General features: G+C 35.2%; 1 protein-coding gene across 1 annotated transcript in view; it reads right to left on the bottom strand.

The window, feature by feature from the left end:
- Positions 1 to 16805, bottom strand: part of LOC129783208 (poly(A) RNA polymerase GLD2-like) — a gene marked incomplete at its 5' end in the record, with an annotated part of 44689 nt that extends 27884 nt beyond the window's left edge. Inside the window, 9 exon segments of the mRNA XM_055793084.1 lie at positions 480 to 556; positions 3948 to 4017; positions 11118 to 11184; positions 11914 to 12005; positions 12121 to 12235; positions 12858 to 13098; positions 15206 to 15328; positions 15710 to 15724; positions 16639 to 16805. Coding sequence (XP_055649059.1) covers positions 480 to 556; positions 3948 to 4017; positions 11118 to 11184; positions 11914 to 12005; positions 12121 to 12235; positions 12858 to 13098; positions 15206 to 15328; positions 15710 to 15724; positions 16639 to 16805 — 967 coding nt within the window.
- Between the last annotated feature and the right edge of the window lie 412 nt (positions 16806 to 17217).

The following is a 17217-nucleotide window of genomic DNA, read 5'->3' as shown; positions in this document are numbered from 1 at the left end:
AAAAGATAGTGAAACAGATTCCTGAGGAGACACAAACCAGTTTTATTTTATGGTTAATATAAGAACTGAAGCAGTGTTATGGATTTTCCAAGGAAAGACTCAGTAACAGCACACAGCCACAGCTAGCTATTGGTCACACATCCCTATCAGTGGCTGTAACGAAATAAAATAAACTGGAGATTATACAAGATAATCATTAGTATAATTATCTGTAGAAGACTGAAGCAACCCTTGTAGTAGATATGTGGACCTTAATATGAAGGATCTTTGTTATCTTCTGAATATTACAATATTCAATTAAAAACTTAGCAGATATATTAGTTTTCTACATATATTTATAGAGGACAACAAGAAGTTATCTTGAAGCTAACGCAGTTAACTAGGTAATTATATATATTAACCTAATCAATTTTAATAGTCTATAAATACCAAACAACAAGTTTAAAAAGCAGAGTTTATAGAATATACTAAAAACTTACTGTATGCATAGGTTCTCAGAAGGAATGTATTTCTTATTCCTATGACATTGTTTACATTCAAGTCAAACTCCACACAGCTGTTGATGAGAAAAACACCTGAGCATCAGATATTAAATTTCAGAATATCTATTACCTAGAGGTAGAGAAATAATTTTTTAAATAATACTCTAGAAATTTTCTTCAGTTTTGATGCTGTGATTTCTACTGATTTTGTTTATAGTACTTTAATTGTTTATAGACTTGAATTCCATTATCATCAAAACGTAGTTCTTGTTTTACATAGAAGATACATGAAAATCCAAATCTAGGCCTAAGGACATCAAATAATTTTTGGATTTTTAACAAATCTTTCTCCCAACTAGACAATACACAATTTACTATGGACAACTTTCGATGCCAGGAACGATTCTGAGGTATTAGTTTAGCTAGTCACGCCAATGAACTGAGAAGAATAACTGGAAGAGGTCAAAAGGTAAGAATCTCTTTTCTGCAATGATGGGCAGAGATAAATCAGAAAGCATTTTTAAGTGAAAACCATTTATATAGTAAGTGGCACGTGTGAAAAGACTTCTGAATTGTTTCAGAGCATGCAATTTTTAACAATTGTTTCATACCGTTAACAGCAAATAAGGTCAAGGCAAACAAGCACTACCTGCTTTATTTATATCCCCCAAATTGAACTTCATACTGCATATAGAGCTTAACTGCTCACAGTACTCAAGAAACAATATTAATAGTCAGTAAGCCATAGAAACATTTTAACTCACAACAAGAAGAGCCTATTATTGACAAAGTAGTAGCTATTTGCGACGAGCGAGGGGAAGCAAGCGGCCGACTCAATATGAGTGATAAAGCAAGCTTCGATTTATTACGGCGCGATTATGTCTTATATACAGTTCCAGTTAATTATGCCTACTAGTCATCTGCTGATTGGCTAAGCTCTAAAGGGTTACATTTTCATACGTCCTCCTACTTGCGGTTTCTGCGGATAGCTAGCTACATATTTTTTTTTCCTCTCTTGTCTACGCGAATTCCTCAAAGTTATTTACAACATTAGGCACAAGGTCAGTGTTTTTCTCAGCTTCCTTATCAGCATGCCTCAGCATAGCTGCAAGGCCTGCTTCAGCTAACTTACGCTAACTTTGTTTCACAAAGATCTTTAAGGGAGTCATGGCCATGATCACACAGCCATTCTGCAACAGCCATTACCATTTTATATGTCCAAGTCACATTCACATAGTTTGCCTGAACACTCCTTTGGATTCTCTTGAACTGTTATAAGGGGAACATAGGCCTAGAATTTATTAAACATTAACAAAAACTTTAAGGTGAAAAAGGAGAACACAAACTGAATGCTTTCTCCTTTCACCAAATCAAAATAAGTAGTAAATAGCAATTTTCAAGTATATATGGACCACTGACAACATTAAAATCCAGACACAGAGATAGCACCCATTGAATTCTACCACCTTCTCTCAACAGCCAGGCATCAAGAGAATTGGCTTTCACAGGAAACTTGTCACATTTAGTTTCTGGTTTTGGCCAAAACAAGCTTAGTCCCATGGGTACAGAATACCCAAACCATTTTTCAAGACCTCTGTGAAAAAAAATGAATGGAGTGTGCATGTATGTGTGTATATATATATATATATATAAAAACATATATGAGCCTAGGAAAGACAGAGGCCAATAAGGATTGGGAAGAAACAGATACTTTAAATAAAAAGTCAGAACACAGATGGAGATAACAGGGTACATAAGAGAAAGATAACTGGAAAAGGAAAAAAACAACCCAAACAAGAAGCCCCTAACCCAAAGTCATGTCATTTTCCCTCTCCTCCCCTCTTCCAAAAAAACAATATAGAAAACCAGATGGTGAACAGCACTTTTTTCCTCTAAAAAATGCAATAGGCAGCTTCTAATCCAAGATTACACTTTAATTTAGTAGGAAATAAAGAATTCTTTAAATCCTGAAAGGTATACAAATATCACGATTTTTTTTTTTGCAAGTGACTGTAGTATAAGACTATAAATGCCTCCAAAGACATCCTCTGACATAATCACTACCATACCTAAAGTTTCTTTTTAAAGTTTATTTTCTGATGTTAAATTGGAAGAAAAAAAAATTTGCTATAGCTCCATGATTTATTCAAGATTTTTACCAGGAATTATCATTTAACTTCTCTATGAAGACTATCATTGTTACATGTAGCTAAGCCACATAACCCAAATTTTAGCTTGAGAAGTTTAATGCTTTCAGAAAGCATGGGAGAAACGACCATCTGTACTGTTAGAGAAGAAAGTTATTAGATAAAAATTATTCACATATTTAAAAGATAGGCAAGTATACAGAAATAAATATGGGATTAAGGTGTAAATTAAAAAAAACTACATAGCAAAACCCTATCAAGCATTATATAATCTGAGATGCAAGAGCAGCTTAAATGGATTATATTTATTAGTTCAAATTGTGAACATGACAGAATCAGTTTTATCACAGTAGGGTTTCTGCTGTGATAAAAGCATATAATGAATTTAGAAGTATGTGGGCAGGATAAAATAGATACAAGAAAGTTGTTCAAAAGTCCTATTTACAAAGAACAGTCAAACCATGTTATTACATGAAGGTGATGCATTTTGTAAGAATTGTGTAAGCCCATAAATATAGGAAGATTTGAACGTTACTCAGTTCTAACTAGTTTGAGTGCTTTACACATTTTTTCCTCTATATCAAATATTTATCACACAAGAAATACATTGTTCAGTCCTAGTACATGCCTCTGGATTATTTATTTTCGTGTCTTCATAATGAAGATACAATGAATACAGTAACATACAACACATCCACTTCTCTCCAGTTACTTTCCCCTTCTAAAAAAAAAAAAAAAAGGGGGGGGGCTACAGAATTAGCACCTAACACTGTTAGTAGTACATGTAATACTACACTGTTAAACACAGAATATCTTCCTGGAAGGCAGCAGAATACACTCTGCTAAAATGAACAAAAAATTTTAATCAAGAAAACAACGTCATCACAATAAACTAAAGTTTGTTTCAGTGTTGTTTGTATAGTGTAAGAGCTGTGAATTAGTAGCTTAAGCATCTCAATAGTTAAGATGCTTGCACAGAAAGCAAAATTATCTTTCACAACGATTTTCTTCCTACCACTGTTTGCCTGTCATGAACCATCTGTCAACTAGAATCCATTATGTACATATCACCCACAGAAATACGATTTACTACTATTAATTCACGTCACAGAAGCTAAACAGCATCTCAACCACAAGAGATATTTCAGGCCATCAAGGAAGTAAGCTGACCACCACTGCATGCTAGCTGTACAAATTTGCAATCCAACTACAGTACAACACAAAGCACAACTTCAGTGGGACTACTCATATGGATAGTACATACATAGATGCTTTCCTGTGTCAGAGTTTAAAAAACTATGTCGAACAAAATACTTGCCTGACTTTATCCCTGAACTTCACTATTGGCACTTTTGCTCGAATCAGCTGAGGTCGTTCAATGTAGCTTGCTGAAAGGGAGAAAAATATGCAATCAAGTTTTTTTAAGATCAGCATCTTACATGAGAGATCCTTAAGTAGAGTCAAGCTGACTGATCTATAGTAAATAGTAGCTTATTAAATTTAGCAAAAATATTCTCAGAAGGGCTGTGCTAAAGTAGCCTTTAGCAACTGCAGCAAAAATCCAATCTAGAAAAGAGTGGGGAAAAACAGAAAAGCACTAAATATTAGAAACACACATTAGTGGAAGATTTTTTTGTGTGTGTGAAATATATTCAAGAAATTTGAACATAAGGAATGCAGTTCTACAATGCTTTCACTGAGCAGTACTTGTAACGGAAGCCCTGAATAATTAAGGTGCAAAAATAAGGGAGCAAAAACAGACCCATCCAGGATGGCCAGATACTTAAGCCCAGCACCACATTGTAGCAAGGGGCATGTGATTAGCTGCATATTTGTTAGTCACATCTAGGCTGCTTGCAGTTGAAGTTCATATTTTTTAATCAGTAAAACGTATAACATAAGCATAATCAGTGCGTAGTGATAATACAGTTAAGACTTCAAGAACTGTTTCTTTGACTAAAGTACATATCAAGAAAGACATTTCCTATCAAATTACTACTGAAGACAGGACACCACTTTCCAAAAACAGGATAAGTTTTATTTGCCTTTTGCTTTAAGGCCAATAGGGCATGCAATAAATACACAATCACAGGACTGCACCTCAGATTACTATCCACAAAGTATAGATACACAGGCTCAATGTCAGGCCATCTAAACCCAAACACACTAAGATCTGCCAGACTCATACGGTGCCACCAAATGCATCTTCACACTCTAGCTCCCCAAAACTACTGCATCAGTCTTATTAATTGCAATTCCCCCATTCTTCACAATATCTCAGGCTACATATAGTAGTTGCCCATAATCTTGAGCAAGGAACGCACCCAAGAAAGTAATGGAAAAGACAAAGAAAAGCAGAGTGCATAGGTTACAGTATATGTATTTGGGCAAAAAGCACAGCTTTAGTAATTTCTTATATTGCAAGCTACAGGATCACTTGAATTTGACTATATCTAACACTACATGTTTTCCCCTTATTTCCATAAATTAACCTCAAGTTAACATAAGTATGACAAAACTAGGATTAGTGCAGATTAAAAATAACTTTGAACATATAACTGATCTTTTTTTTTTTTTTTGGGGGGGGGGGGGGGGGGCGAGATCTTTCTATCAGTTTGGATAGCAACCTCAATTAAACAGTGTCAGCTCTACTACATTTGGATGATAACTTCAGTTCTGTTAAAATCCCACTGTGCAATATTCAATTTAAGAAATTTTACTTTTTTTTTGTTGAGACTTTTTGAAAGTGTTTTATGGATATGCACATTTGGACAGATTTGACTTGAGGTAATTCTTTACTAGGATCATACAATGCATTCAAATCCAAAGGAACACAGAGACTGGTATAAAAAAAACCCCAAAACACCAAATGTATTTATTTACTAATTTTAAAGGAAGAATCTTACAAAACTCCAACCCACATTCACTGAACATACAATCTAGTACAACTTACACAAGCATCTCCTCTTTCTAGCTGCACCTGCAAACACATCCAAGTACCCCTCTTCCAACATTCCAGAACATTCTGAATGTGAAGCTATAAAGCATGTAGAGCACTCTGCTTTCTTTCCTTTCACTACCAAATTTAAGACAAAGATGCCCAACACACAATCTATGGGAGGCAACTGTGGATATCTATCTACATGCCATAGCAATTCAACTTTTCTCACTATGACAGTTTCTGAAGGCCTCTTGAGAAATTAACTGACCTCATTCTAGTAACTATCCACTTCCAAATACATCCTTGCCTGCAAGTGCATCCCAACACTTGATGGGTACCTGTGCCAAATTGGGGGGGGGGGGAAGCCACAAAGAAAACCCACCAAAAACCAACCAAACAAAAAAAAAAAATCTAGTCCAACATAGTCCCAAATCTGTTTCCTAAGGGTGAAAGAGAACAAAGAGGATGTTAGAAGGTAGCGACTTGCTGCTGGTATCACTCTTTCTTGGCTCACCACTGATGACACTGTTAGCAGAATCTCTATTGTACACAAACATCAGATCATCATATATACCAGGGAAGAAACAGTCACAAACACAGGATGTGAAATCCTGAAATACATACAGGTTGAATAAATGCCTTAGTAAACTGACTGAAAACTCTCTTGACTCTGATGCTATAACCAGAGGGGCCACACCAAAGAACATGTAAAGAATTCCACGTAGACACGCCAACTGTGGAGCAGCTATGATAGTCACAGATACCACTTCAACTGTAGTGAAAAAGAATATAATCATTTCAAAGACTACTAAACACCATTTAACGAATAACCCATTCATGCAGAATTTCAGATTAAACAGCTTAAATCTCTCTTTTCTTTTGCAGAATAAAAAATTAAGCAATTAAAAAAAATATTAATCCCAAACTTAGTATATGTCAAAAAGATCTTTGGCATCCTGCACATGTAGCCTGGTCTCATCAATAGGGTTATACTATAGAAAGAAAAATTGGGTGACACAGAAGTCTGAATCCAAAGTTGTAAAGAATCTAGGAGGGTACAACCCAGCACAGGATGAATTAATTGTTGACATTTGGAATTCACTCTCTTTTCTTGCGAAGCAAGATCTTTTTGCAAAACCATGTCTGTGACTAAACAGAAGTGTTTTCTTCCACTCATGTTAAAGAATATTTTATAAATTGAATGAGGACTATATATACAAGCCTTAGAGAACTACATATGTTTTATTCTGTGTCTTATTAAAGGTATGTAGTATATAATAAGTTGTCAGTAAGCAACAACTAACTAACATATATTGCTCACATCATATGATAAACGTAATCACGTACCAAGAGTATCTACTCTAAACCAGTCTGAATAGGAGCAGTATGAATTAGGTTGTTGGGTTTTCTTTTTTTAAATTTTATCTGACTACATTTTCAGCTGAGAGGAATATTTGCATGTGAATATTTTAGGTAAAGACGACATTCTGAATACTTATGCGATGCCATTCTAAACTCATTAAGTTTTATCGTCACCATGATTAAAGCAAACAGGAGTATAGTTAATAAATTAACTTTTGCATCTATGGCAGGAAGTTGAGAGATAACTGTATAGTTGTAAAGAATTCCCCAGGGAGGCATGTCAAGCTTGAGAAACAGTATTTCCAGGTCACTTTATTACAGCCCTCCAACTGTTTTAACTCATTTACAATGTTACCATGAGCGAGACAGAGGGAAGAAAAAAGGTTGAAGAGGATCTTAACCCTAGCCACATAGAAATACACAGAGAACAAAAGGTCCTTTTTTAAACAGAATGTTTTTCTTTCCATGCAATGTTTGGAAGAGATATAGATGTATGTCCATACCACCATGCAGTATTTTATATTCTCACCTACCTGTGAAGTCCTTCAAGGTCATTCATTTCAGTTCAAGTTCCCTTGCTTGTCCGAGCTGTTGCACATTCCCCTAGACAACTGTTATGCAGATTCTATTCAAATCTCCTAGTCTCAACACTACAGCACCTCTCTGTATAACTAAGAGAAAATAAGCTTTTTGTTATTTATTCAAAGAGTAAACACCAGTCAACTTACTACTGCTAAGTTGTTGTTCAAATTGTTCAATGTTGTTCAAATGAATCCTGCCTAGACTGGATGAATCTAAAGAGAGTGATCAGTTTCAGGTTTACTCTCAGTATTGAACTCTGTTCAATATGTTATTAACAGTTATCACCCCAAATTCACATTTCTAAAAGATGTTGACTTAAGCATACAGTTCTGTGGGTGTTAGCCAGTATTGTACAAAAAATAGATATGTGCAAGTATCTGAACAAATACATGGAAACTACATGTACTCTGCTAGTCTTTGATACAGAAGACTTATTACTACTATTCTTATATCTCTCTACTCTAGGAGAAACACAATACATTTAAGATTAACAGAACCCATAAAGACAGTGAATAAATATCAGAAGTTTTTTTTCCTATTTTAACTCTGTGACTAGACTATTAAAAAAGAATGCATCTTAATTTCAGTCAGTATTCTACACGTAGAATGGCAACACAGAAAAGCTTCTGTCTATAAGACTTTAAATCTGATGGGCTCAAATTCCTTGCTCGCACTTGTTACCTTTTGCAAGCCTGAAACAGAAATAAACTGGAGTTTAGATAAAGTTTGAATCCACTTCCCAGACCTCCCAGAACAAAACAGTTATCTAACAAATCACTGTATAGAGAGGATAAGAGAGATGGCACTTAAAGTTCTGAAGTTGATTTACCTTAAAAAGACAAGACTTTTCTTCAGAATGCTTTCCAATTTATCACTCAATCATGGAATTAAGGCAAAATAAACAGAGAATCACACTCTTCTTATAGCCCTTATTTTGGAATGTATAGGAAAACCAGAGTGCATAAACAAAGAGGAAGATGTTAGGAAAGGCACAGCTAGAAAAGAAACTTCTCCCAGTTTCCTAAACTGCAGTGGTCTGGGAAAAGGCTAGAAAAGCTCTAAAACATTACCTATGCTACAAGTCTCCTTATAAAAAAAAAGTTTGTTTGGTTTTTTTTTTTAGCCCTTTAACTCTTTCACAAAACCAGCCCAAGAACTTTTAAATAACATCTTTCTTGTTTCTCATACATCTTGGCACATGTATTTAGTTAGCTTTCATGTCCAGCCCAAACTATGTTTATTTCTGTTCTCATGTGAAGCAAGGAACATGTTTAATGACAGCTCACACACTTGTTGAGAACATGCTGCAGTCTTTCCTCCACAGCAGAAAGAACAAACTACTTCACTAGTACAATTACTGGACAGCACAAAACCTAAAAATCATCATCAGAAGCAGTTTCATACCTTTTAGGTTGTTAAAAAGCACATGCAATAAAATACAGAATACTGTTTGAATGAAATGAATTCTCAAAGCAGCTTGGTACAGACAAATCTTACACTTGCTTGTACACAGCAGCAGCATACATGCACTCACGATAATCCTTTAAAGGCTGCAAATCTAGAATTCTGGTTCAAGTTGAAGTAATGTCTCAAAAGTATTACATTTTTTGTATGCTTTCTCTTTAAATATATCTAATTGTAGATACCACATTTTCTGATTAAGTAGCAGCTAACTTCTGAAGACATTAGAAGGTAGGAAATCTCTTAAACAAGAAATTGCATTTCTATTTAAAAAAAAACCTTAACAGCCAATTTGGAGCTGAACGAACAGATATTTCTGAGCACGTAAGCCTGACTCCACAAATCCACAGGAGTGCCAACAGGATACCACTGAAGCATACTGCTAAGATCATCTTCCCAGAAGCAGAGAAAAAGCATATGAATCTATTAGCTTCTGAAATCTAGCTTAGGGAACACCCCCACTCCCCTCCCCCCCCCCCCAAAAAAAAAAAAACAACAACCCAACAGCCCACAAGCTAATTTGAAATTTTGGATGACAGCAACTGTATTTGCCTAAATAAGCTTTAACATACAAATTTTCAGTGAACAAATTTTCAGTGAACTAAATCCAAATGGAAAGACCCATATGGAAAATCTTTTTCATTTTCAATCAGAGGAATGTTTTCAAACAACTGTTGTCTATCAATTTTATCCACAGAACATCCATACACAGATACAAGGATAGATGGCTAAGTACAGGAATTCATACCCATAGCGATATTAAAATTACAAAGAGATTATCTAAGGTCTACATACCACAACCAAAATAGTCTGACAGGAGCAGTAATAGCAGCAGCATTTTGTCCTGTCTCACCTTCCACAGAGCATTTTGATTTAGCTGACCAAAGGCACTTGCAAGATAACAAAGAATTTGGAAAGCATCAGAAATGAGCAATGGCACAAACAAAAACCTTCAGGGATCACTCCCACATGACCATCATGTCTTTCCGTTACTGGCAAACGGACTTGATTTTGTCAAACTGTCACAGAACACAACCTCTTGAAAAAAACAAAACAGAAGAGGATGAGAATTTATTTAGATGCTCCCTTTTTGGTCCCTGAAAATACAATTATTTTATCACTGTGCTTCTCAGCACTAGAATGACTTGCATCCTAGACATATTCAGACTAAGTTCTGGACCACTTATGCAAACATCAATATTTAATGACTTATTGCTATTGTATATCAAATGCCTTTTCTGAGATGGATATATCAAGTCTTGAGTGAGTTGCTGAAATCTGGGTATGCACACCTGCCAGTGAAGACATTTTGAAGTTTGCATTAAAATTTATGGTTGTTCCTTTTACCATTGCAGGATTGTTCAGAACAGCAATATAAGGAGTAACATCAAAGAATATATCACAAGTCCGAGAACTAGGGGGACACAGTCATTGATAAGTGATGGGATCTTTTATAAAACAAAGGATGGCACAAAAATCTCTCTTATGTAAGAGGCTTTCACTTTTAAGTCAAGAACTGCCCCAGTGAATTCTCTATCTGAAAGGAGCCTAAACAACTTATAAAGAACTATGAATTGACCTGTTTCTCCTATGCGTGCTAGTACTGTCAACATTTAATATTTTCTTCACTAGGCACCTAACTTAACGACTTCACTGGCATCAAGTCATCGTCCCTGTCCTGTCTCATGTGTCCGCCCCTGCCCCCCCTCACCACCCCCCCCCCAAAAAAAAAAAAAAAAAGTTTTACAGTGTATTGTGAGTAACATCTTATTTTACAAAACCTTAGAATATTGTCCCCAGGAAGGCACTTCAATCTAAAAGACTGTGAAATCTGTTAGTGAAACCTTACTAAACAGAAATCCACTCCCTCTCACAATTGTGATCCAGTATTCAAAAATCATTTTAGATGCTACCTGTTCTTGAAGTCCACTAGTTTGGAAGGCAACCCTTACATTTTTTTCTAATTATTATACATCAGCACCAAGATAAGTAACGTTACTAAATATTTATAGCTTTTCTCCAAACAATACTGTGATTAGAAGCTAAACAACATGCAATTACATAAGTTTCTTACAACTGTACATCAAAACTTCTTCCAGAGTTGCCAATAATCTTACCACCTCACTATAGCCAGGAACTTACAAAGTTTAGTAGTGAACAGTTTTTGGATTAAGAGGAGTATATGCCTTGCTTCAGTCTTCTGATTTACCTGAAATATGATATTAACAAAAAAATTGATATCACCCATTTAAGTGTTCCTTGTTCTTATATAATAGACATGCTTTACTTTTCAAATAAAAAAAAATTCACAATAAGATATGTACATTAGTATGAACACATTCCTTGGTCTACAGATACATTTAGCATAGCAAAAGCCTGACAGAACAATTAATCTTCAACATGCAAACTAACTGACATTTACAAATCACATAACTTGAGGGAAAGCTAGCCCTACTTATACAAAAATGTAATTCCTTTTCAGTGTTTCAATTCTTTCAAAATTATGCTCTAGATTCTTTGTTATCTCTTTTCTCTCAACTTAAATTCTAATAAACATTTTCTCTCACAAAAAAAATACTTAAAATATTTTGCATATCAAATTCCTCCTTATGTCTGCTCACTAAATTTAGTGGCTATGAATCTAAAGAAATAAAAAAATTGTACTTGTTAAAAATTGTTCCTGCATCTAAAATGTTCTTTAAACAATTTTCTTTATGATCTTAGGCAACTTACCTCTCCATTTTGCTGTTCTTTGTTCACCTGTTAAATTCACATTTGCAACATTATTGGACCCACAGTTCATAAGTATTAAGTGAAAAAATATGTTACTAAATCAAAATTATTTGAACATTTGTTTCTCATTTTAAAATCTAGCCTTATAAAAATACATACATTTTAAAAATATATTTTGGTTTTATATTTTTTTAAGATTACTTACTGGTTTTTCTTTAACAACCAAGCACAAGTCACCATCACTGCTACGAGTGCCAAACCCATTCAGTGAGGACCCAACCAAAAAGAGTCTGCTCTCTGTAACAGAAGAATCATGGAATAAAAACTGGTGTGACATCACAGTTTAAGAGGAAGGAAGAACTGTGAACTTCAACATTCAAGCTGATATTAAGCAATCAAAATCAAAACATACGTGGAAAAATAAGCCGAATTTCTCTCTGGAGTTCTGTTCTGCAAAGTTCTTTTCTGTTCAAGTCACAGGTCTGTTGCTGACATGCTTGAAACAACTCCAAAACCTGCCAACTTAGCTAGACATACACATTCAAAAAGTAAAGAAAAAGGGAATTGAACAATCTTTCCTGACAGAGATGCAATTACATCAAACATAGAAGACTGCATTAAAGAAAAAAAAAATATTCACGCAATCTATTCCACTGTAGAGTTTTACCACACAAATTCATATTGAACACCTTCCTGGAAGAAATTTCTGCAAAGTTTTTAAATTTAAATTTGTTCAATCTGTTATAAATGTCTATCCACAGAAAATTATTGCCCCATCAGTATCTGCAGCCTTTCATGGAACAAGCAACAAAAGACCAGATATATCTTCTGCCGACAGACACATAGATTTCCTGACATTAGCATGAAAAGCTAACACCACCCCTATCCCCACACACACACCCTCCACCCCTACCCCCCCCTGCCACCCCACCCCCCATCAAAACGCTCCAAACCCAAACACACGAGAAGACTATATAAGACCACAGTGGCAGCCACATTTATTAATATTCCTTCTAACGACAGCTCAGCAATAGAGACCCCATGACACTATCAAAGAACCTTGCAGAAAACGTTGTGGTCTCCCACAGCACCATTGGACCCTGCCTACTCAGAAGGCAGACGTAAAGCACAGGCATAGAAGGATATTACCTTATCTTTTGCCACAGGGAGCATGGTTTCTGGAAATGAAGTATCTTGCAACAGAGGGACACATCCAGTTAAATCTGGTATGTAATGCACATGGAACAGTGGAGACCGAATTGAATCTGGGAAGGAATACTGATGTTGTTCTGGTAAATGTACTGCTTGGTTAACTACAGTTGTTTCATGATGAAGTGAATGAAACCGCTGTCGTTTGACATCATATGGAACACTTTGTTCACTTGGTCTCCTAAGAAAAAAAAAAAATAAATCACGTGACTTTCACTAAAAGCAAGTATTCTACAGGACAAAAAAAAAAAGACATGCCCATCCTAGGCATTAGGTGAAACAAACCTGGAATGGGAAAGAGAACAAACAAAAAGAGCATAGATACCCTTGAAGTGAATTGATACAACTGCTTTACAAGAGTATCTACATCAACCAATTGAAACCTAAGTGGGAAGTTCAGTTAAATAGGACAGTTAAGAAAGATGAATGCTGGTTTTTTTTTTAAAGATACATACAGACTATGCAAGTGTACTTTTCTTTAAGATCAACAGAAGTGCAGTGAGAAAATTTTGTGAGTTCTGAATACCCAGTGATGAATAAGTTCAATAGTGGGGAGGGGAGAAAAAAGCAGCTTACCACAATAGCCATTCAAAATGTAGCATTAGTCTGTGTAGGGTTAGATTTAGGTTGTACAGACAGTGAAATGTGTAACCTGGGCAAAAAAAGAACCACTATTCATTTGACAAATCAAACTAATTTTGATTTAATTAGAAAAATTAAGCTACACAGGCCATAAAACTAATGTCTCCTCATTAAGTCATTTTTCACAGGAATTCAAATATATTTGAAGAGATATAGTGATCTTACAGACAGTCCCTTGGCATCTGAACTCTTCATTAAGAAAAATTTGTACTGAAAGCTGATCAGTAATCGAATACTGTGGTCTATCCACAGTAAAGAATAAAAGAGAACATTCATATTTTGTTTATACATCAAGTATTGCATACAAGCTAACCAGTAGGGGGGTATTCACACATTTTTTTAATTAAAAAAATCATTAAATCAGGTGTTCATATGTATCCATGAATGAACTATTAATAAAACTAGTTATTTCTTGTAGTCAGGAAATCTGGCACAGCTTTTGGGGACCTGGACAGATAGTATTATTATACAAACACAAGTTTATCTTGAGACCTCAAGTCACCATTTCAGTTTTCAAGTCAGAGAGAAGTTCTGATAACATCACTCACCCACAGCCTTAAAAGAGCTCATAATGTAATGTTAAATCAAAACATGATGTTGTTTCAGCTTATTTTGACTGAAAAACACTTACATAGGCACATCTTCAGCAAAAATAAGAAGAGTTGACTCAAGATCTAAGGATTAACTAGTTGATTGCAAATCTCTTAATACAACATAGCTTTCCATAAACCAGACTGGTCAAGAGGAAAACATGCATACAGGATGAAACCAGGAACTTCTTTAGTTCACGTGACTTATATACTCAACTATAGCTTAACACAATATAGTTAACTGTACTTATTTTCTCATCTGTTACATCTGGAAGAGAAATAGCATACAGGAAAGTTTTGAAGACAGATCACATAATGCTTCATTCCCTACCAGTTCATTCACAGATCTATTAAAAAACTGTGCAAACATACATCAACTTCTGAACTGATAAGAAAGTAATTTTTTTTCCTAGATTGTGTGGTTTTAGTTTCTCTTACCAATCTGAAATTCCTCATTCTGTTGCAACTAAGGTAACAAAGAAAACTATGTAAATTCAAGTAAGTTTAGTTTTTTGAAAAGTAGAAAAATTACATTTCCATAAAATTCCTCTTAAAAAAAGAACTTATGTATGCTTGAATTTAGCACTTCGTATTTGAAAAATAAAACATCATATGATTAAGAAAATCAGGAGAAACATCTAGCATGTCATCAGAAAAACATCACAATTCCCATAAAACACTGAAGGGGCAGTCTTAGCTTAACAAATTGACATGAAGAGAACACTCACTTTATTGACACAAACCCTCTTATAGTCAAGCACACACAGACTATGATCTATTACAGTATTAAAATAAAAATATGCAAGTAACAGCTCTGTAAGGCCACAGCTGTTGGAAAATAAAAACTACACATTAAGTCATTTATGAGTACTAAAATTCTCAAAAGCAGATACATGAAAGCTTTAAAGATCCATGACACTGCCTGTTTCATCAAAAATGTTTTATTCAGTATTTTTGCAATTTCTAACAAAATTCAAGCTGCACAAGAAATCTACGTTAGACAAACTTCATCACAGGTACATTACAACCAGAACTAGTCACACACAAAGAACTTACTTTCTTCCTCGGAATGACACGGGGGCTGCAGAAATACATACTGGAATGCCATTTCCATAAGTCAGTGGCTGCAGCGTAACATCTGGAATAATTGCACGGTTCCCACTCAGAGCCCTGGAAAGACTACAAACCATAATTGTTATTCATATAACAACTAAGATGCTTTCTTGGAGTTGGTGGTTTTTTTCTTAAGTAAATATTAAACTCAGTAAGATCTCCCATTTTTTCCTTAAAAGCAATACATCTGTCCTTTCTATTCAAAATGAAGAGATGTTTTAGTATATATTGTATTTTTAACAAGAAAAAAAATGGTCATTCTTTAGAGCACACACATAAGAAGAGGTTAACAAAAAAATATTAACTTAAGGCAGCATTAAATTTAAGAGCCTAGAGAACACCATCATGTCTTCAGACCTAACCTCAAGAATAAAGTTTCTTCCCCTTCTCATCTCCTCCCTGGTTTCCCAAGTAAACAAATACAACTGAAGATCCTTAAAACTGAACCGTGGATTATTAACACTAACCACTGCAATGGCATTACATGCATTATGCACAACGCAGGAGAGAATTAATGTGGCGTACGAGACACGGACTTTGCAAGGGTTGTGAAGCAAAGACATTTATTGTTAGTTAGTTATGGCTTTTATAAGTTCATACTCTGTATGTGCGCTGGTAAAAGCTTTATTATTGGTCAAACTATTGTCCACATGCCCAGCCGCTGTTCACTATAGGTTACTCTCTGCTGTTCATGCTGTTTCCTTATCTTCTAGAGGTGAGATCACATTCCTCCTTTGTTTCTGTCTCATCCAGGTTTCTTCTCATACTCCCTCAAAGTTATTTACCTCTTTGCTGCAGGATCACAGCTGCACATTGTCAATGTCAAAACCTGCTCTCTCAGTTCCCTACAAATTAAGACTTGCAGCGTAGCTTATGAAGGCACGGACTCAGGTTGTGGTGCAACCAGAGACACTTCATTGTGCAGAGAAGCTCATATTTATATCTCTGAGCCAGGATACAAATTCCAGCTGTAGGTACCACCAGGCTCAGGGTGGAAACTGTTCATGCAGTTACATAGCTATATGTGGTTATAAACATGCAAACACCTTTCAGCTAGATAACCAGGTTTATCTTTCTTACTTTCCTTCACAATATCCAGTTGTTCTCTTATCTCCTGCCAGATCAGACATTCTCCATCCTCCTCCCCCACATTGCAGGTCACCAACAGAAGTGATACAGCTCTGTTTTTATAAAACACCTTCCTATTTGTTTTAAAAGTTTAACGCAGTCTAATGTTAAACACAGTGGGGAAAAAACATACTCTATAAACAGAAATATTTCTTTCAAGAGACAGTTATCTGTTGTTTTCAACCCAATCCCCACTATCGAGTCTTACTGTACTTACGTTGCATTCTGAAATCTGAACATCTGAAAACTGAACATCAATAATTTGCTGGTGAGAAAGAAGAGTAGGTGGTATATTTAGAGGAAGCTTATTGAAGAAATTACTTCGCTGCTGATGTTTTGGAGGGAAGGGTGGACAACCCAAGTTGGAAGAATTTGGGAACACGCTCCTTTCTACTTGAAGTGAACATGTAACCTTTTACCTATATTTTAAAAAATAACACAAAATTAGGCAACAATAAACACTACTAACCTTTTAAAATTCTGGTTTAAAACCTGAAATAATCTAGAATATATTTACACAGATTGCTTAAAAGAATTGTGACTATGGGCTAGTTTTATCTCCTTTCAGTAGGAGACACTAAACAGAAGTACTATATTTTCTAATTTTCACAATTGCTACTTGATTTACTTATTCTTAAAAGTAAGTTTCGATTTTGTCCCATCCATTTTAAGTTGAATTTTATGAAAGCTACATGAAATAAAACATAAGAGTTTTCATCTCAAGGAAAAGTAATGTATTTTAGTAGAATATGTTTCCATTTCAAATGTTCCATGATGTTCACAATATAAGGGAAGGAACAATTGACTTCGTAAGAACATGAAGATGC

Source organism: Falco peregrinus, chromosome W (genome assembly GCF_023634155.1).
Source record: "Falco peregrinus isolate bFalPer1 chromosome W, bFalPer1.pri, whole genome shotgun sequence".
NCBI classification, from domain to species: Eukaryota; Metazoa; Chordata; class Aves; order Falconiformes; family Falconidae; genus Falco; species Falco peregrinus.
This window is presented reverse-complemented; position numbering and strand designations above follow the sequence as displayed.